Source organism: Palaemon carinicauda, chromosome 4 (genome assembly GCF_036898095.1).
Source record: "Palaemon carinicauda isolate YSFRI2023 chromosome 4, ASM3689809v2, whole genome shotgun sequence".
NCBI classification, from domain to species: domain Eukaryota; kingdom Metazoa; phylum Arthropoda; class Malacostraca; order Decapoda; family Palaemonidae; genus Palaemon; species Palaemon carinicauda.
Window position 1 is genome coordinate 85,665,789 of NC_090728.1, and position 22,500 is coordinate 85,688,288.

At 43.5% G+C, this 22,500-nt stretch overlaps 1 protein-coding gene across 3 annotated transcripts in view; it reads right to left on the reverse strand.

Moving 5' to 3' along the window:
• The window catches only part of LOC137640042 (sulfhydryl oxidase 2-like), a 267,317-nt gene that overhangs the window by 199,098 nt on the left and 45,719 nt on the right, over nt 1–22,500 (reverse strand). For all 3 annotated transcript variants that reach the window (XM_068372423.1, XM_068372422.1, XM_068372424.1), the window contains exon 3: nt 15,458–15,585. In XM_068372423.1, the coding sequence (XP_068228524.1) occupies nt 15,458–15,585 (128 nt within the window). The remainder of the gene's footprint in view (nt 1–15,457; nt 15,586–22,500) is intronic.

Sequence of the window (22,500 nt, forward strand, 5' to 3'; positions counted from 1 at the left end):
ATGACAAAATATTGACGACTCGTTACCGAAGTTTAGGCTATTCACTGCCGATAAACGAACCCAGTCTACTCGTGAAAACCTTGAACGCCCAGAGGGAAAAATAAGGCTTTTAAATATACTGTACTAAACAAAAATAATGCTTTAATATACCATCATTAACACTACCATTACAATTATCGTAAGGGTGGAGAAAGATAAAGATTGCCGAGAACGTAACCACATTTCTGTTTACATTTTGTCAGCTGGACTCGCACAGTTAACAGTTGATTTCATTGTTGATGTGGAATTTTATCCTTAAATAGGCTATTCATTATGAAATTATGTTAATGAAATGTAATGTTAATATTGTTTTGTAACATTTATTATAAATCACCGTATTTAGGGCTACCAATATACTCAAAAAGACAATAGATTTGATACATTTTGTAGTGCTTGACTCGCGGACTTTGAACAGCCTTGCAGATACAGAAAATTTATTTTTGAAAAATAGCGATCGCGGAAAAGGGGAATCGTGTAATTCGAACACGCTTAATTCGGGACCCTACTGTATGTATATATATATATATATATATATATATATATATATATATATATATATATGTATATATATATATATATATATATATATTTATTTATATATATACATATATATATATACATATATATATATATATATATATATATATATATATATATATATTTATATTTATATATGTATATATACAGTATACATCTATATCTATATGTATATATATAGTGTATATATGTGTGTATATATATATATATATATATATATATATATATATATATATATATATATATATATATATATAAACATATATATGTAAAATTTATATAAATATATACTGTATATATATATATATATATATATATATATATATATATATATAAATCTTGAACTGCAGGCAGCAGTTACATTCAGACTTCTTTTAAAGCCTCTGGTGACATGGTTGGAAGTGACCTGGCCTTTCAATTTAAGGGGCTAGGGTTCGATCCCAAATATGAGGAAGAAATTTATTTCTACTTTAACACAATATTGTGTTGATTTTCATCCATATTGACTCATTAGGAGTAATTCCAAATAAAAAAAATTATCAATTGTGTCACCTAGTGGGTCGGGAAGCAGGGGAAAACTTGCTGGTAAGAGACTGATGTTTCGCCAGGTAAATCCTGAACTGCAGGTAGCAGTTAGGTTCTGACTTCTTTTCGAGACTCTGGTGGCATGGTTGGAAGCGACCTGGCCTTTCATTTGAAGGAGCTAGGGTTCGATCCCAAGTATAAGTTAGAAATTCATTTCTATCTGAACACGATATTGTGTTGATTTCCATCCATATATATATATATATATATATATATATATATATATATATATATATATATAGATAGATAGATAGATAGATAGATAGATAGATAGATAGATAGATAGATAGATAGATAGATAGATAGATAGATATATATATATATATATATATATATATATATATATATATATATATATATATATATATATATATATTCAACGACAAATCGCTGGAACGTGTGCATACTTATTCACACTTAGGTACATTATTCTCACTTATTTATTGTTCGATATTAGAGAAAAAGATACTGAAAAGAGGAATAAAAATCCCACAATTTTGTGTACCAGAATTTTTATTTTCCTTTTTCTCTTTTTCATGAATATTTTATGTCTAAACAAATAAGATTAAGAAAAAATAAAAAATAAACAAAATAAACAAAAAATCTCACAGAATTATTCGATTTATAAAGCAAGTTTTGACGGTATGATTTTCAAAACAATTGGTGCCATATTAGTGGAGAAAAATGTACCAAAGTTGTTTTTTAAAATCATGATTTTTGCTAATATATCAAAAAGTTTTTGATCAAATGGATTGAAATTTTTATATGATGAAGGTATTGTATATGTCTAAAACATATATAGAAATTGTTTATTTTGAATAATTAGAAAAAATTTATGGTATGGCAGACAGTCCCCTCAAGATAATGTCATCACAAACTCCCCACTGGGCGCAGTAACAATTGATCTGGGTCATTGGTTAAAGAACGCACTCAAAATCTGAAAGGGCCTGAATCTAGGGTCCAATACCCCTTGGATTTTGAGTCCTAGCAATAAACTCAGGGACGAAGTAGAGTGTCACTTCCCCTCATCCCCTTGAATGGGCGATGTCATATGAGAGAAATGAAGTTCGCTGACTCTGTAGAGGCTAAAGCAAGCAGGAACGCTGTCTTCAAAGTGAGATTTAAGTCAGCTGCATGGCGTAATGGTTCGTAGTGAAGTCCTTTTAAGGACCTCAAAATGCAAACTATGTTCCAGGGAGGGGGCCTGACCTCTGACTGAAGGCAAGTGATCTTATAACTCCGTATGAGAAAAGAAAGCTCCTACGAAAAGAAAATATCTACTCCTTTCAGCTTGAAGGCGAGGCTCAAGGCTGAGCGATAGCCTTTAACCGCTGAGACTGAGAGGAGCTTTTCCTCCCGAAGGTATATAAGAAACTCTGCTATTACTGGAATAGAGGCATCGAGGGGAGAGATATTCCTTCCATGACACCAGCCACAAAAGATTGTCCATTTTTCCTAAGGACTTATACAAAAATCTGGACATTCTCTCAGCAACTTATGAAAAGCCCTTCTCAAAGAGGGAGACGCTGGATAGTCTCCAGGTATGAAGTCTAAGCGACAGCACAGGTTTGTGGAAAATGTTTGCGTGTGGTTGTCTGAGTAGATCTGGTCATGGAGGGAGTTCTCTCGGAAGATCTAATAGAAGTGGCAGGAGATCCGGGAACCACCCTACGTGATGCCATAGCGGAGTTGCAAGGGTCAATAAGAGATTTTTAGATGCTCTGGTCTTGTTGAGCAATCTTCTCATCAGACAGAACAGGGGAAAGGCATACACGTCGATGTTGTCCCACACTTGTTGAAATGCATCCTGCCATACAGCCTTTGGGTCCGGAACTGGAGAAACGTACAGCGGAAGCTTGCTATTCAGAGATGTTGCCAACAGGTCTAGTGTCGAGGAACCTCACAAAGTCAGGACTTTGTTGGCTATCAGAGGATTCAAAGACCATTCGGAGCCTACTATCCGAGTCGCTCTGCTCAGATTGCCTGCGAGCACATTCCTCTTGCCTGGAATGAAGTGAGCTGATAGGGACACCAAATAATCTTCCAATCATCTGAGAATCTCTACTGCAAGATGGCATAGAGGCTGCAAAATGGTACTGCCTTGTTTGTTTATATAAGCCAACACTGGGGTGTTGTCGCTCATCAACACCACAGAGTGGCCTGCCAGCACCTGTTGGAACTGATGAAGAGCTAGGTATGCTGCTCTCATCTTTAGGAGGTTTATATCCTGGTACCTTTCTGACTCTGACCAAAGGCCAGAGATCATGTGATGCAGCAAGTGGGCCCCTTATCCTTCTTCTGATGCATCTATACAGAGCATCAAGTCCGGAGGAGGGACGAGAAGATATTGACCTCTGTAAAGGTTTTTGTCTGCCACCCACCAAAGCAGGTCTGGCTGATCCGAGTGTTGGTTTCACAAAGACTTTAGCTGCCACTACAGGGATCTCACCCTGAGGTGGCCATTTGGAACTGGATGGATGAGAAAGGTCAGGTGACCTAACAGACTCAACCAACAATGGGCTGGTAGATCTTCCCGTCTGAGAAAGTGATGCCCCTTCTCTCAGCTTGGGTACTCTTGTCTGATAGGAAGATTTTCTGATGGATAGTGTCTATTAACATACCGAGGTGTACCAGTCTCTGCGAGGGAAGCAGAGATGACTTTTCAAGATTTATCAAAACCCCCAGATCCTGACAAAAGTCGAGAAGCATGACTCGGTGATGTAGAAGAGTCGTCTCAGAGTCTGCCAGAATCGGCCAATCGTCTAAATATCTAAGGAGATGAATGCCGTTCTTGTGAGCCCAAGATAACACTAGGCCGAACACCCTCGTGAAGACTGAGGTGCTGTTGCGAGACTGAAGCAAAGAACCTAACTGGTATTTCTTTTCCTCGCGTACGAATCTGAGATACTTTCTTGAAAATGGATGGATTAGGACCTGGAAGTATGAGTCCTTAAGATCCAGTGTGCACATGAAGTCCCTTAGTCGAACTACCTGGATGACCATGTCTGCTGTCTACATACTGAACGGAGTCTGTTGGAGAAACTTGTTCAGTTCAGGGAAGAGAGATCGATGACTGGTCTCCAGCCTCCAGACACCTTTTTCATTAGAAAAATTTGACTGTAAAAGCCTGGAGACCGGTCCAGGACCTCTTGGACAGTGCCCTTTTGCAGCATGGTCTGGACTTCGGGCCAGAGGTCCAGCTCCTTTGCAGATCCCTTCGCTTAGAAGCTTAAGTGTACTAGATCCCAAGTTAGAGGAGGGACAGATTGAATGAACGCGACATGATACCCTATGGAGACCACTTTGTCCAGGAATCTACCCAGTAATACTGCCAACCCTGCCAGAGACGCTGCAGGCAACCTCCCACAGGGGATAGGTGGTGAGGATTACCATTCTTAGCGGGAATGACCACCTCGGCCATTCCCATTCGCTCCCTTCTTTCCTCTGAAGGACTTGTTCCCTTTCTGGCCTTTCGATTGAAGGGTACACTTCGACACCTTGGTAGGTCCTGAGGACCAAGAAGTTGAGGGATTAGAGGTAACCTGTTGACTGTGTGAAAACTAGGGTGGTCTTCCATAGGGCCTTGATGTCATGGCTCTATGGAGGAGAGAATCGTTCGACAATTTACTCTATCGTTCAGCAGCCCTCTCAATCTCCTCAGGAACGAAAAAAGAAGAAACCCACAGGGGTGGAATTCCTCAGACATGAGACTTCCACTTTCAGCACTTGTTTATAGAATTTCCCAATGACGGTGTCCTTCTCTTGAGAATGGCATTTGCCCACAAGTTGACAACGTGGTGCGACAGGCACTCAAGAGTTTGGGTACCTTACAAAAGTTAAGACTCCAAAGACTTCCTTGTACACTTCTTTGAAAGGTCGTTGGAGCGCGTAATGAAGCCTAAGGACCCCAACCGAAGGTCGAGCCACGAAGCAGCCTGCATGGCATACTTCGCACCTCTCTCAATGTTAAGGAGCTCAACTGCTGAGAGGGAGGCTCTCAAAGTGGAACGAGTGTGGGTCGGAAGACCCTTCGTCAGAGATTCCACCAAAGGGTCGAGGGACATGGTGAAATGTGGTTCCCCCTCGATCTCATAATACTTCCTTTGTAGAACGAAAGGAAGTGGCAAAAATCGTGAGGAAGAACCTGTCATCAAGGAATTGGAAGTCCGGCTATTTGGGCGATAGCCTTCCTTTAAGCAGCTGATATGCCTTCAGACCAGGACAAGGCTGAGAAGGCTTCTGGGTCTCAAAGATATCATCGAGAATCAAATACTTCCCCTCCTGGGTGGTAGTACCAGGAGTTGACAGCTTATTGATGGCCCTCATGCAGGAGACCTGCCAAAAGGTATGTTCCGACTGTCGTCTCTCTTGTTCCCCTCCTGGGTGGTAGTACCAGGAGTTGACAGCTTATTGATGGCCCTCATGCAGGAGACCTGCCAAAAGGTATGTTCCGACTGTCGTCTCTCTTGTTCCGAGTGAAAGTTCGGACTAGCGGCCCTCGGAAGATTTTCGTTGTGTGTTCAATGGCTCATCTACCTCCAAGCTCACATCCAGAGCTTGGGGTAGGTCAGGGTTGTCAACTGGAGCATCTGATGGACCTGCCACAGGGGACCTTCCTTCTGCCTCTGCCAAACAGGCTTCCATTATCTTGGCATTCTTAGATTTGCTTTTGGTGTCCTTGGATTCCCTTGGCGTAGGGAAGTATTTCTCAAAGATGTTAGAAGGAAGAACTTGCGAGGGTTTCAGAACACTAGTAACCAAAGCCTTGGGTGAAGGAGCCATAGGCTCTTCCTCTAGTGGAGGTAAAGAAACTGGACACTGGTTTGGAGGCACTACCTCAATTTCTTGAGGGTTGAAGGGTTGAACAGAGATCTCCCTAGACAAGCCAATATCTCTACATGTCCTAGGATGGATGAGATCGGTGTGTGGTGGAGTTATGCCTCTCATCCTCCTCTGCCGTCTCTTTGTCATGGTTTCCTTCGCCTTCACTGAAGTAAAGGAAAGGTTATCCAGATAAGGATCAGAAGCTGGAGGTGCCTGGGCCCTAGATCGAGATGGAGAAGATCTTTGTGCCCTGTCCAACAAATGTCTCCTTCTAAGGTCCGAACTCCTATGAGACGAACGAGTCAGACTATAAGAGAATATGAGCAGTGGCTTTGACTGAAACAGTCGGAGGCTCTGGCTGTGGAGGAGCCACACCCAAGAACTTCTTTAGTAGTTAGTAAGGAACTAACCCAGGCAAGGAGCTCAGACCCTTTGATAAGTCCTGGGTTTCCTTAGAGATTCCAGGGGGAGGAGAAAATCTTCTAGGAGAAGCCCTAAAGGGAACCTGCACAGATGTAGGAGAGTCTAAGAGGCAACAGGAGATGCTCCTTCGTCAAGCAAAGGAGACGGTCCGGACTAATAGGTACGTTGGCATATCTACAGTATAAGAAGGCTCCTTAAATCCTTCTGGAAAGGGTATAAGCCTGCCGCTCGAGGTGGTAGAAGCCAGAGGCAGAGGTGGAGGTGTTGGTACCCCACTTCCTCACGGTTCCAATACCTCTACTCATGAAAAGCTCATGGAAATAGCTGGTTTGTGCACAAAATTGCGAGATTCACGCGCAAAATCGCGAGTTTCGCAAGACAATATGCACGATTCATGAGTAGAAGTGCTCGTAACACGAGTTCTAGGAGCCATGCTGGACGGTGGAAGCTTTGAGCTTTCCTGTTGCTTCAGAGGACCGACTACACCGGATGTAGTCGGCAGGGGGGGGGAGCCTTTGAGTAGGGGGCAACTCTGAGCATTGGTGAAGGCGTCACGGAGGAACATGTTGGTGAGCGTCGCGTGAGTGTACACTGTGCTAAAGCACCCCCAGAAAGCAAAGGGCACTGGAGGTAGCTTAACTGGACGCCTGTCAACAGAATGTTCCGTTTCATGATCAGGGTCGGTCCGTGGTCGTTTAGGCAGGGACACGTTGAGAAGCGAAGTACTGATGGACTGCGCGTGCGCTTACCTGTTCCTCTAGACGAGGAACGTCTGGACCTTGAACGTGAACGCGGTGTTCACGATGGTGAACGTACTGTTCGTGATCAGGGGCGTCTAGCCCTCGATCGTGAATGGCGTGAACGTCTCGAGTGCTTAGCTCGTGAACGGCGTGAACGTCTCAGGTGCCTAGCTCGTGAACGTGAGCGTTAGTCTCGTGAGTGTGAACGCCATTCTCATGAATTGGGCTCTCGCGAGCGTGAACTTTGCCCTTGTTAACGGGAGTTTCGTCCTCGTAACCGTGAGCGTCGTCCTCGTGATGTAAATCGATGAGATCTAGAACGCGAACATCCAGCCCTAGGTCTAGACTCAGTTGCTCGTGATCACAAAGAACGCGATCACGAGACTTTACCTCATGAAGAGGAATGCCTCCGAGGAGAGCATTGAGACTGTTGGTCTCATAAGCGTGAAGCTCTAGAACAAGAAAGCCTTCTGGACGAAGTGTTGAGGTCGTGATGACACGACGATCAGGAGAAGAGTGTACCGCAGGACGAGGAGATGAAGAAAGTCGTGCTCTTGCACCATGCACTGGTGGAAAAAGCGTTGGTCTCCTGAAGATCGTCTCCCGCAGCCGCAGTATTCCTGTGGGGAGATACAGAAGGCTGAGGGTTAACGGACGACAATCAGAACCGTCGTCAGCAGTAGGCCATTGGAGGGGCGAACGCGAGTGATTGTCTCGTAGGATGTTGAAGGCTCTGGAGAAGGATCCTTCCTGGCACCTCCTTCAAAGGGTGTACAGAAATCCCTAGGGACAGCCATGCCTGCAATACATGTGCGAGGGAAAGTGGCTTCCCGGCAGCTGGAGGTGAAGTTGCTCCACTAGGGAAAGCAACTAACCCCCAATACCCTGTGATTGCCAAGGAGTTATAGAGCCTGCGCTCATGCTCGACCGGCCCTCGGAAGAGCGAGAACGAGAAGGAGCTTTAGAAAGATTTGGGAATGCGAGGAGAACGCTCTTTTTTCACCACTGAGGGAGAAAGATAGCGCTTAGCATTTCATTTGTAAGTCCACCATATCTTGGGAATTTTCCATTCTTGTCTGTTGGTTTCCCCTCTTTCATCCCCTACAGTCACTTCCACCTCTTCATTTTAATGACTAAAACTATTGCATAAAATAATATCTTATTTTTCCTCTGCAACATTGAAAAACTCCTTTACATATCACATTTGTCTTATCTTCAAAACTGTTCCCTTCGGACAGCATCTCCCCATTCATTTCCTAATGATACAAACTTTTATCTATTTATAGGGGTTGTCCTTTCAGCTTCGCCGAAAATAATACCCCTAAAAATAGCGTAGGTTTGTATTCCAGTTACAGAACAAATATTCATTTTCTCTTCCTACTCTCTTAGACATAATGATATTACACGTTGCTTCAGTGAGACCTTCCTGAAATTTAGCATACTCATGTCTTTCTGCATATTGACAAACATATATAGTATAATGGCCACTAGAAAAAAATGTTTCTAACTGATAAAATTTAAAGCTTTTTGAATCCCTTTGAAGTACAGTAGTTGGGAAGAAAACATCCAACAGTCTCAGTTACATAATGAGATTTTTTGTTTCAGAAGAAACATTTTTCTTTTTATTCTAGTAGCTTACATATCACTAATATGACAAACTTATAACAGAGTTTGTATTTTTCCTAACATACAAACACAAATTCTTTACTATAGGAGATATTCCGGCGTGAGCTGGAAAATACGGCAGAAAACCTTAACAAGGTTGTTAACGACCGGGCTGGTAGTTATCCACCTGTTAGGGGTGGGGGACTGCCGGTCGGTAGCTACTGAATACCTTCAATTGGATTCTAGCTAGGACTATTTTAGGGGGCGGTGACGGAGGGAAGATTTGTGTAAAGAATTCGGGTTTGTATGTTGGGGAAAATACAAACTCTGTTATAAGTTTGTCATTTGTTCCTACACTAAATACAAACCCTCATTCTTTACTATAGGAGACTTAGTCTTGAGGTCAGGGTGGACGAGGAGTTCCCTATTCCTAGGGAATATAGTCCTCAGACCTGACTCTTTTGATGAAAAAATCTCCCATTAACTTTTCTTTGTAGATCCCCATAATCTTAGCACGACTGAAAGTTTGTAATTACGTGGAAACAAATGTTTCAGGATGAAGAGGGTCGGGAACATACGACTTGGACCCTATCATACTTAGGATTCCCCTGACCTTGAAAAGGGGAACCCTCGTGACTACGAGTATAACTTATACCCTGAGAGAGGAGTCAGATGAGTTTCATACCTTATTTCCATTGGCGAGTCCAGCTGAAACTGGTTACAGACTAGGATACCCAGATGGGAGGAAGAAGATAGATGGATGTCCTTCTAAAACCTAGTGTAACACAGAATCCTCGACCAATGGCTACTGTCCCCTGAAAGGGCGTAAGGTAGCTACAGCACCTGTTGACCTGCCACTATAGAAAAGGTGTTTAGAGACCTATGTGTCACATCGGTTAAATAGTGAGTGGTGAATGTAGATTGGCGTTTCCAGACTCCAGCTCTTAAGATTTGGGAAACTGAAAAATTCTTCTTAAATGCCAGTGAGGCAGCCACTCCCCTACCTTGATGGGGTTTGGGTTGAGCTGCCTCTGGGTCTCCGTGAATGGCTCTCGCAATAACTTTCTTGAGCCAGAAAGAGATGGTGTTGCAAGAGATTCTCTTCTTTACCTTGATGGTACTGAGGAAGAGTTGACGGAGGCGTGGTCCGAAAGGTCTGGTGCGCTTCAGGTATTTCCTTAGCGCCCTGACTGGGCACAGTAGCAATTGGTCAGTATCCTGTGTTACCGTATTGAGGCTGGAAAATTGAAATTCTCTAAACCTCTCATCGGCTGACAAAGGATTCTGAGTTTTGGCCACAAAGCCTGGCACGAAGTTGAGCGAGACTTCCCCCATCCTCTAGAATGGGTGACTTCGTAGGATAGACCATGAAGTTCACCAACCCTTTTTGCCGAGGCCAGAGCTACTAGGAAGACGGTCTTAAAGGTTAGGAAGTAGTCAGAGGTCCTATTTAAGGGCTCAGAGGGTGGTCCCTTCAAGGAACGTAAGACCAGGGACACGTCCCAGGGTGGTGGTCTAATCTCAACTGGGGGGCAAGATCTCTCAAAACCTTGAATCAACAAGGTATTATCTTCTGAGGGGGAAAGGTCAACCCCTCTCAGTCTACAGATGAGGCTTAAGGCTGAACGATAGCCTTTAATTGCCGAGACTGAGAGGAGTTTTTCCTCCCTGAGGTACACCAGGAAGTCTGCCACTAATGGAAGAGAGGGATCGAGTGGAGACACGCCTGTGTGGCTGCGTCAACAGAAGGGGTTCTGGAGGCAGAAACCTTGGAACTTGAACCAGCAGGGAAAGAAGGTCTGCGTACCACTCTCTGTTTGGCCATGCCGGAGCTATCGGAGTTAGCTTACACTTCCGGGAGGACCTGAGTTTATTGATCACCCTTCTGAGCAGGCAAAAGGGTGGAAAGACATATGCATCCAGGTTGTCCCAGGAATGTTGAAGGGCATCCTAGATCGCTGCCTGATGGTCTGGAACTGGGGACCCGTAGCGGGGAAGTTTCGCATTCAGAGATTGATTGATTTAAAGTTTTCAGGCATCCTGACATCTGAGGTCATTGACGCCGGACCGCATTCAGAGAAGTAGCAAACAGGTCTATTGTGGGGAAACCCCACAAAGCTATTACTGTCTTCGCTACTCGAGGATCCAAAGACCATTCGCCCCTCAACACTTGGTGATGCCTGCTCAGTTGATCCGCCATGATGTTTCTCCGTCCCGGAATAAACCTGGCTGAGAGAGAAATGTTGTGACCTTCCGCCCACTGGCAAATCTGGACCGCTAGCAGACAGAGGTCTCTTGCCAAAGTACCCCCTTGTTTGTTGATGTACAAGACGGCTGTGGAGTTGTCGCTCATCAGCACCACCTCTCGTCCTTGTAGATCTTTTACAAAGAATTTTAGGCCTTTCCAGGCTGCTAATAATTCCAGGTGATTTATGTGGAGAGCTTGCTCTATCGGAGACCAAACTCCTGATGCTAATTTCGGGCCTAGGTGGGAACCCCAGCCCCATAGCGATGCGTCCGAAAAGAGTTTTAACTTCGAACTGGGGCTTAGGAGGGGAATGCCCTTTTGGGTATTCTCTCTGGTTGACCACCAATGAAGATCTTGTGACACCAGAGCTGGAACTTCCACTGACAAGAATGAGGAATCAATCTTTTGAGACCAATGGGTCTTCAGATGCCACTGAACACTTCTCATTCTCGATCTTCCGCCTGGAACTGGTTTTTCCAGGGATGAAAGATGTCCCAGAAGACTCTGCCACAACTTGGCTGTAGGCAGTAGTGGAGACAAGAGATGGGTGATGGATTGATCCAGTCTCCGAAGTCTGGGTGTTGATGGACATACCCAGATAGTTTAAGACTTGGGTTGGAGTCACGGAAGAATTCTCTGCGTTTACAAGGACCCCCAGGTCCTTGCTAAGGTCTAAAAGTCTTCTCAGGTGATCCAGAGCTAGCTCCTTGGACGAGGCCAGGGGTAGCCAATCGGCCAGGTATCTTAGCAGACGTATTCCGTGCTTGTGAGCCCACGAAGATACGAGTTCGAAAACCTTCGTAAAGACCTGTGGGGCGGTCGAGAGGACCAAGCATAGGACTTTGAACTCGAAGATTCGACCCTGAACCAGAAAGCGCAGGAATTTCCGAGATATGTGATGGATCAGCACTTGGAAATATGCATCTTTTAAGTCCACCGATGCCATAAAGTCTCCTGGACTCACCACTTGGGTCACGGAAGCTGCTGTCTCCATTTTGAATGGAATTTGCTTCATAAACTGGTTCAAGGTCGAGAGATCGATTACGGGTCTCCAACCTCCCAAGGCTTTCTCTACCAGAAAGAGGCGATTGAAAAACCCTGGGGAGGCGTTGGAGACCTCTTGAATGGTGCCTTTTAGAAGCATGCTCTGGATCTCCCGAGCTAGGGCTTGCTGTTTCCCTGGATCCTGAGGGATCTGGGAGGACGAGATCGGGGGAGGAATCAGAGGAGGAGGAGAGTCTATGAAAGGGATGCGGTACCCCCAACGAAGCACCTTGATGGTCCACTGCATAGCCCCCATAGCCTTCCACCTCCTTGAATTCCCCTGCAGGCACCCCCCTACGCACTGTGAGGGGGGAGCCGTGACCCTATTTCTGTCTAGGATTCCTCCCTCTGCCTTTAGCCTTAGGAGGAGCCGACTTTCCTCTGCCCATGGGTTTGGCTATAAAAGAGGGGCGGCTGAGGCTCTTGGCTGGGAGTGGAGTTGCGGTTGTGGTTTTGGGTTGTGGAGTTGGCTACTGTTACATTGTATGAAGGGAAGCAGCCTTTTGCATCGCGGTGTCCTGTGTCTCTTTCCTCCAAGTATCTAAGGCAGAGGAAACTGCCTGTTTAGAAACGAGGAGAGGTTGCAGGAAATCCGAGTTCCTCAAATCTGACTTCTCAGTCTTACCGATGCTCCTATGAAGTCTGGAAACTACTGATTCCCTCCTTATTAGAATCCAGTTGCCCCACATGATTGCAGTCGTAGTAGTTAGGAAGTCCATTATTTTGGCCCCAGCCGCTAGGACTTCCTGCAGGGACTGCATGGAGTTTTGGTTTGATAGGTCTTTGTGACTCGCTAGGTAGCCGACTGTGCCTGACCACGTATCAAACCAGGATAATGCCTCCAGAAGGGACATTGACGCTGCTTCCATTGCCGAGGCTTCTGTGGCGGTGAAGGAGACTGGGAGAGAAGAGTGTCTCTCTGCAGAGCAGCCAGGTGTAAGCCTTGCTGTGAGGGGATCCAGGGTCAGAGGAGAAGGGTTGGCGTCTCTGACCTTGTAAAAATGCTTTTGCCTCAAAAATGGAAATTTCCGAAGTTTATGGGATCCTTGAGACTTCAAGGAACCCGTTTCCCACGAGACTGCTTGCGAGACCTTCCTCAGACGGCCTGCAGTGTGAATAGACCAGGGAAGTTTGATTCTGGTCATAGGGTTAGGTGGAGGACGACATAGTCTGTCTAAAGCTGGAGCGTCGGTATGTCGCGATGACAGATGTAAACCCCCGAGGCCTGAGATATTACACATCATTCTTAGAGCCCTCAGATAGGAGGACTCTAAATCCTTTGATGGTTGTTCTTCCGAGGAATCTTCCGGTCGCGCTAATTCCTCGCGAGGGAGGGCGATAGAAGCCTGAGTGTCTGGAGGTAACGGCGACGTAGAATACTCCATTGCCATTATTCCAAGGGAAGGCTGAGCGCTGGCTAATGGCGCCGCGCGCGCCTGATCTTGCCTGGAAGTTGATGGTCTAAGCGTAGGCGACCGAATTAACGGTACTGTCTCAGTAAGAAGTTGCATTGATCGGCGGTCTGGCCTTTTCCTCTGCTTTTAATCGAGGAGAAGAAGGGTTGAACCCCTGCGTCTTCTTCCGAGGTTCTCGCGAGGCTCATATTCCGTAAGTCGTTAGGAAATACAGGAACCGGAGCTGTTCTGTCTGAAACACGATGGCGAGGTGAATGACCCTGCGCGGATATGTCCGGAGACTTGCGCGATCAGGAGGTTGAAGGACGGGAGCGCTCTGTCTCTGTTGATACGAAGCGACGGTGAGAAGAAGTGCTCTTTCTCCCTTACCTAGTGATCTGAGCTCCTCAAGTTGATATGTGAAGGAGAGGGATTGCACTCAGAGTGCTCTCTTTCCTTGGTGGCGCTCCAGGCGCGATTAGATGAAAAATCGCTCCAACGGGAGCGCTTATTACGCTTAACCTCTCTCGTGACAAAGAGCGAGAACATATCGTAGAGCTCTTCTTACAGCGCCTAGATGATCCCTCGCGAGAGGAAGACGATCGCGAGGCAGAACGATGACATGAGGATGCACTCTTCTTAGGTTTATGACGAGAGCGCTTATCGTTTCTTGGCGAGACATCTCGTGAAGAGATAGAAGGCGAGGAAGAGCGAGAACGATGACAAGCTCTCCTTTTCCTCTTCTCTCTCTCCCTCCTAGCCTCTGAGGAGGACGAAGACGATGAGGAGGAGGAGGAGGAGGAGGAGGAGGAGGAGGAGGAGGAGGAGGAGGAGGAGGAGGAGGTATAGCGATAATCCATAGAAGGCGAGGAAGAGCGAGAACGATGACAAGCTCTCCTTTTCCTCTTCTCTCTCTCCCTCCTAGCCTCCGAGGAGGACGAACACGATGAGGATGAGGAGGAGGAGGAGGATGAGGAGGAGGAGGAGGAGGAGGAGGAGGAGGAGGGGGAGGTATAGCGATAATCCCACTTGCGACGTTGTGGTTTCATAGAGGCGCAAGCGAGAAGCAAAGTAGGCGCCACGGGAGCTGAAGTTACTACATCTGCCGACACTTCAGCGGCCGCCAACAGGGTTGACGGGAGGTAGGCGAGGTCCGGAACTCCCGAAGGTTCCAAAACAGAAGGGACGTGAGGTGAGACTGTGCCCGCGAGGAACTGGTTCCACACTTCCACCGAAGGAGAACCAGGAAGTCCAAGGGCAGGCCATACTGCTCGTACGTGATCTGGAATAGAAGCAGTAACAGTTATTCCCGATGGTGAAAGAAATTGTCCCACTGGGAGGGGCAACGTGATCCGCCTGACTAGGGGGGAATGGGGGTTAAGTCAATGGTGCCGCTCTTCCTTGACTTCTCCCCGGAGGAAGGAGGCAAGGAAGAGTTTGAAGGGAGAGATCGAGAGGCCAAAGAAGAGGCCCAAGACTCCTTACCTTTCGACGGCGAACCTGGAGGTAACGAATCCTTCTTGGATTTCTTCTTCTTTCGCTTCACAAACTTATCTCTACATACTTGGCAGGGGGAGCCTTCAGAACACCTATGACCTCTGCACGAAGGGCATAAGAAATGAGGATCCACCTCCGGTGGTGACATGAATGTGCCACAAGATTTCGGGGGAATCCCAGGACACTTCCTTATAATAGAGGACATCACATATAATAAAGAAAAGAAAAAGAAAAAGTTAATCAAAAAACACACTAAAGAAAGGCTAGTCTGCCAGTCAAACAAAAGCAGGAGCAGCGGTGCTACCACTGCGACGGCTAGAATTCGATTGAAGGTATTCAGTAGCTACCGACCGGCAGTCCCCCACCCCTGACAGGTGGATAACTACCGGCCCGGTCGTTAACGACCTTGTTAAGGTTTTCTGCCGTATTTTCCAGCTCGCGCTAGAAAATCTCCTTTAGTAAAGAATGAGGGTTTGTATTTGGTGTAGGAACAACGAAAAATTAACACGAAACAAACTTACTGATAAGGCTGTAAATTAATCCATGAAGATGATCCATTGTTAGCTTTTTGTTGCTCAACCAAGAAATTGATTACAGACTTGCTGAGATCTTCTACAGTTCGAGAATGTGTGTCTTTTCCCACATCTCCCTGTTAAAATGAATTAAAATCGTCAAGCAGAAGAAAAATGATTTGCTACAAAATAATTTTATAATAACCCCAGAATAAGAAAATGTTGCTACATTCCAGGTGAAAAAACTTGTGAAAGATCTACTATATATTTAATACGTCTGAGGATGAAAAAAAAAAAACATCAACTATGTTATGTAATAGAGAAATTACTTTTATGTTGTAATAAAGAAATGACTTTCCTGCAAATCATGAGAACCAAAGAAAATAATTTTCTGTATTCTTGAAAAATTTCCATTCATACTTGAAAGCAGGAATAGTTATCCTGCATTTTAAAGGACAGTTAAGGTACATGGTGAACAGAATTCTAACAAAATATGTCGAATTTGGATATAATTCGTATTTTTCCAAACTACATAAACCTGAGTCCTTTACATAGGAGAATGATAACAGCAAAGCTGGAATAAGGCAGTTAAAATTTCATTATGAAGTGTAGGTCGTTGACCAGTGGTTATGAGCTAGGAAAGGGAAACCCTGGTCCCTCCGCTTGCTCACTGAGTAGTCACTTTGATTGCTGTTGAGACTTTCTAGAGGGTTAGTACAAATTCATTATTTATTCCAGTACAAATACAAACCATTGTCCTTTACATAAGAGAGTCATACTTGGGCAGGAGAAAGTCTTCATTTCAAATAGCTGGATACCAATCCAGGGATTCCTAAACTTGGACCTTGTAGTTCACAAGATTTTGGGTTCTTTACACCTCCTGCACTAGTAGAGAGGTTATACCAGCAAGTTCACGGGTCATACAATAAAGGGTACTTGTGCTGAAAATCTCTGCATTGTAAATCTAAGGCAAGTGGTAATGGGTTCAACCTGCTCCACCAAATTAATATGTTTCATAATGGATTTGCTTGGTCTACCGATGTGGCATCTCTGTAGAAATAAGTTTGCCTGGTGAGGAGTAAGGGGGAATGATTCTTTTTGTTGTATTATACAACACCTGCAGGCTGAGTGGGGATTACTTGCATCAGAATCGAGTTAAACTGACGAGATTTCTGATGCTTTATACCAAGAGATGTATCGATTGATCGATTGATTAGATGTTTTCTGGCATCCTGACATCTAAGGTCATTGACGCCGATATTGTTTATTGTAAATAAAAGAAAAAAGAATATTCAATTAAAACCAGAAAAGCAAAGATGTCATTTTAAAAGTTAAATATCTTTCAGAAGACATGCTTCTGAAATAAAGCTAAAAATACTAGCATGGTAGGGGACATCATGTCTAAGAATCTTGGTAAGGTGAACCTGCCATCCTCACCTCAAACCTCAAACAGATATCTATTTCTTTCACTACTATATGTGGGGCATTGAGTCAACAAATGCCTCACTGTCAATGGTACCAAACAGTCGTCGCAATATGGTTGATGTTGGCCAGCCAGCAAAACCTAATGTGTCATCCGAGTGTGACCAATGCGTGGATGAAAAATAGTCATCTCCCACTTTCGGAGCATCTTGTTATACCTCCACGGGGATATAACATTGTTTATTTCTCTAATCTTATTTTCAAGTAAGCTATCCCAATGTTGTAGCCAATTATTATAAATGAAATTCTTAACCCTTTGACCCCCAGGCTTTTTGGAAATTTCCAACCCTTAACCCCCAGGGGGTTATTTTTTTCCCAGCACATTTTGCAGTATATTTTTTTTAAATTGCTCTAACAGTCTTAATTTTTGTCAAAGAGAGGTCAGGTTGGTCTCATTCTCTTGGAAAATGCCTGAATTTTCTCAAAAAAAAATATAAAAAATATGAAAAAAAAAATTTGTATAGCATTTTTTTGCAAGGACGTACCGGTACGTCCATGGGGGTAAAGGGATGGGTTTTGTGAAACGTACCAGTACGTCCTTTGGGGGTAAAAGGGTTAATTGTAGGTAAAAAATAATTACTGGGAATGGGATACCTTCTTGGTGGCAACTCACCTGTAGCATTCTTGGCCAGTGAATCTGCCCTCTCATTTCCAGACACCCCTACGAACTGTGATAACTTTCACACCAATGATTAAAAGGCACTCTGAAATCTTTAAAACTAAAAGATTATTGGAATTAAAAATCTAAAGCTTGTAGAGCACTTCTTGCATCACAAAAAATGATAAAGTTGACCTCGTCTTGTTACGCTATTTTCTTAATAGCGGTTAGTATGCCATATAGTTTGGCAGTAAATATAAAGGATACTAGAGGAAGTGCACCTCAACAATTAAAAGCACTATTATACAGTATACTTCAAATCCAACACCAGCATCAGATTTAGAGCCATCAGTAAATATAAAAGACGATTCCCTCTGTTCTTTAACATGTTCCATAAAGAGCAACCTGGCCTCTAAGTCAGTTATGTTCTTTTTTATAACAATATAATATTTACAAAAAGATTTATCTCGTAATTTCCATGGAGGGGTTGATGATATCCTACATGGGAGCACTTTATTTCTATCTATATCTAAACTGTCCACAAATGTTTTTACCTAGAAACCATAAGGTTGAGGAGATTGTGGGTGCATTTCAAAATATCTAGAATGCCTTACAAGGTTTGCAGTCTGACAGGCTAAAGAATCAGGGAGTCTTTGCAACCTAAACCAATACCGAATAATAGATTAGTTCCGGTAAAGGTCTAAAGGCAATTCTCCAGTGTCAAAAAGGAGGCTTGGGATAGGTGAAATTCTAAAGGCTCCTGTGGACAATCTGATACCAGCATGGTGTATAGAATCAAAAACTTTTAATCGACTTGTGGTGGCTGAGGAGTATATTTCACACCCATGACTAATTTTTGAAAAAATTAAGGCCCTGTATAATTTTAAAACAGTGTTATGGTCTTCCCCCATGATGTATGGGACAAAACTTTTAAAAGATTCAGAGCCTCAAGGCATTTTACTTTTAAGGCTTTCAAGTGAAGAACCCATGTATGCCTACAACCAAAGATCAACTGTAGAAATCTAGCTCTACATACACATGGGATACGTTAACCTTTGATGTACATATCCAGGTCTGGATGTACTCCCTGAATACAACAGAAATGGACAACAAGTTTTACTTGTTGAAAACATATCCATTCATATCAGCCCATTGAATTATTTTGTCGATTGAGAGTTATAGTTTTCTCTCAATCATTGCCATTCTAGCTCCAGAAAATGATATTCAGAGATCATCTACAAATAGTGCTGAGAGAATATCTTCAGGAATAATTGAGGATATCCCATCTAGGGCTAGTGCAAATAGCGTTGCACTCTGCACACAACTCTGAGGAGCTTCCTCTTCCTGACATTTCCCATCTGACAAAGTTTCACTTACTCTAACATGAAAAAATCTATGTAAAATAAATGTTTGAATGAACCATGGTAGTTTTCCTTTCAGTCCTAGATTATGATTAGTCCTAGGTAGATCATATCTCCATGTAGTATCATATGCCTTTTCGAGGTCAAAAATACTGTTATATGGTGCTGTTTGGAAGTAAAGGCTTCACAAATAGAAGACTTAAGTCGTATCAACACATTGAATAGGTGATAAAATACACTTCTTCTTCAGGTACCACACGAGTCTTGCATTGACCATCTTCTCATTGATCTTACATAAACAACATGTCAATGCAATAAGTTGGTAGTTTGCTGCCAAGAACTTATCCTTAACAGGTTTTAAAAATGCTAAAATAATGGCTAGTTCCCAAACACTTGGATGACTATGATTCTGCCATATTCTGTTGATAATGCTTAAAACAAATAACTTGGTATTAACAAGTACATGTTTAATCATTGCATATAGAATTTCATTGGGTCCAGGGGCTGTATCATTACCAGTAGCAAGTGCCAAATCAAAATCTCTTTCGGTAAAAGGAGAATTTTGACTCGTTCCTTCCTGTTGCAAAATTTAAAATCTTCTTTTCTTCAATGTGCGTATACTGGTGACCAGGGGTTGCTACACATTAACATGATACATTTGCAAAATGATTAGTCAGGGCATTGCTAACTTCAGTTGCTCCAGTCACATAATGACCATTCACCATCAATACTGGTAGTGGGTTGGGGGTGAATTTGCCTGCTATCTTTTTTACTTTCCTCCACACAGAAGATGGTGGTGTTCTACTGTCAATGGAGGAAACAAAAGACACCCATGACTGGCGCCTAGCTTCTTTCATAGCACGACGGAACTGTGCTCTACATTTCTTATGTATAATTAAATTCTCCTCAGTACGGCGTCTGCGCAATCATGTTAGAGATCCTCTTGTGGCTCTGCCCAGGGATAGTTAGTTCTGAAGACCACCAGGAGACCGGTCATTGCTTGAATAACATTGTTGTTTTGGAGACTGAATTGACTCCTACTATAAAGAGTTCCATTCAGTAAGTCTATGGTATCATCAACACTTTCAAACTGTTCTGCATCCTCTTCAATTTCGCTTAGTTCACAAAATTTATCCCAGTCCGCCTTGTCAAGATTCAATTGTGGCGATCTCTGTAAAGGTGGACCAATGGTGGTGTTTATAATGATTGGTGCATGATCACTAGTATGCCAATAATCCAATGGCCTCCAATTGAAATTGAGAAAGCAATTAGAGCTTACGATTGATAAGTCAATGCACGACAAGGTACCTGTCTGGATATGAAAGTGTGTGGGCTCTCCTATATTAAGAAGTCCGATATCCTCATTTTCCACAATTGATGATATGATACTGCCCTCGTGTTTGCTAAAATATCACCCCCAAAGGATGTCTACCATTCAAATCTCCAAGTAAAAGAATCACCTCTACTAAGTTATCATACAAATTGTTATCATTTGGAGGCAAGCACAACCAGAAAATTGTATATTTTCTCCCTATATCAATCTGTACTACTACTGCCTGCAGGGGTGTACAAATAGACAAGGATGTTTGGGGAACATCTCGACGAACATATATGAGACTTCTGCCATGGCTCCCTACTCAGTGATCATATGTTGTCCTTTAACTAATAAATTTGTGAGGACAAGGAGTATTATCATCAAGTTTGCTCTCCTGTAGGCATATGATTATGGGGGAATGCTCATGAATGAGGAGCTTAAGTACAGAGGTCAGTACAGAGTACATATTATATATTTTCTCCCTATATCAATTTGCACAACCACTGCCTGCAGGGGTGTACGAATAGACAATGGTATTTGGGGAACATCTTGACGAGCGTACATGAGACTTCCACCATGGCTCCCTGCTTTTTGATTATGGTGTTCTATAGCTAACATATGAAGAGAATAAGAAGAAGTTTTGGAAAGAAGTGAAGAGAGTAAGGAAGGCTGGAGCAAGAATTGAAGAGACAGTGAAAGATGGAAATGGAAGGTTGTTAAAAGGAGAGGAGGCAAGGAAAAGGTGGGCGGAATATTTTGAAAGTTTGCTGAATGTTGAGGATAATAGGGAGGCAGATATAATTGCTGTTCCAGGTGTTGAGGTGCCAGTGATGGGAGATGAGAATGAGAGAGAGATTACAATAGAGGAAGTGAGGAGAGCACTAGATGAAACGAGAGTAGGAAAAGCATCTGGTATGGATGGTGTGAAAGCTGAGATGTTGAAGGAAGGGGGTGTGACTGTACTTGAATGGTTGGTGAGATTGTTTAATATGTGTTTTGTGTTGTCAATGGTACCAGTAGATTGGGTTTGTGCATGTATTGTACCACTATATAAGGGTAAGGGAGATGTGCATGAGTGTTGTAATTCAAGAGGTATTAGTTTGTTGAGTGTAGTTGGAAAAGTGTATGGTAGAGTGTTGATTAATAGGATTAAGGATAAAACAGAGAATGCAATCTTGGAAGTACAGGGTGGTTTTAGAAGAGGTAGGGGTTGTATGAATCAGATTTTTACAGTTAGGCAGATATGCGAGAAATATTTAGCAAAAGGTAAGGAGGTGTATGTTGCGTTTATGGATCTGGAGAAAGCATATGATAGAGTTGATAGGGAAGCAATGTGGAATGTGATGAGGTTATATGGAGTTGGTGGAAGGTTGTTGCAAGCAGTGAAAAGTTTCTACAAAGGTAGTAAAGCATGTGTTAGAATAGGAAATGAAGTGAGTGATTAGTTTCCGGTGAGAGTGGGGCTGAGACAGGGATGTGTGATGTCGCCGTGGTTGTTTAACTTGTATGTTGATGGAGTGGTGAGAGAGGTGAATGCTCGAGTGCTTGGACGAGGATTAAAACTGGTAGGAGAGAATGACCATGAATGGGAGGTAAATCAGTTGTTGTTTGCGGATGATACTGTACTGGTAGCAGACACAGAAGAGAAGCTTGACCGACAAGTGACAGAATTTGGAAGGGTGTGTGAGAGAAGGAAGTTGAGAGTTAATGTGGGTAAGAGTAAGGTTATGAGATGTACGAGAAGAGAAGGTGGTGCAAGGTTGAATGTCATGTTGAATGGAGAGTTACTTGAGGAGGTGGATCAGTTTAAGTACTTGGGGTCTATTGTTGCAGCAAATGGTGGAGTGGAAGCAGATGTACGTCAGAGAGTGAATGAAGGTTGCAAAGTGTTGGGGGCAGTTAAGGGAGTAGTAAAAAATAGAGGGTTGGGCATGAATGTAAAGAGAGTTCTATATGAGAAAGTGATTGTACCAACTGTAATGTATGGATCGGAGTTGTGGGGAATGAAAGTGATGGAGAGACAGAAATTGAATGTGTTTGAGATGAAGTGTCTAAGTGAGTATGGCTGGTGTATCTCGAGTAGATAAGGTTAGGAACGAAGTGGTGAGGGAGGGAACGGGTGTAAGAAATGAGTTAGCGGCTAGAGTGGATATGAATGTGTTGAGGTGGTTTGGCCATGTTGAGAGAATGGAAAATGGTTGTCTGCTAAAGAAGGTGATGAATGCAAGAGTTGATGGGAGAAGTACAAGAGGAAGGCCAAGGTTTGGGTGGATGGATGGTGTGAAGAAAGCTCTGG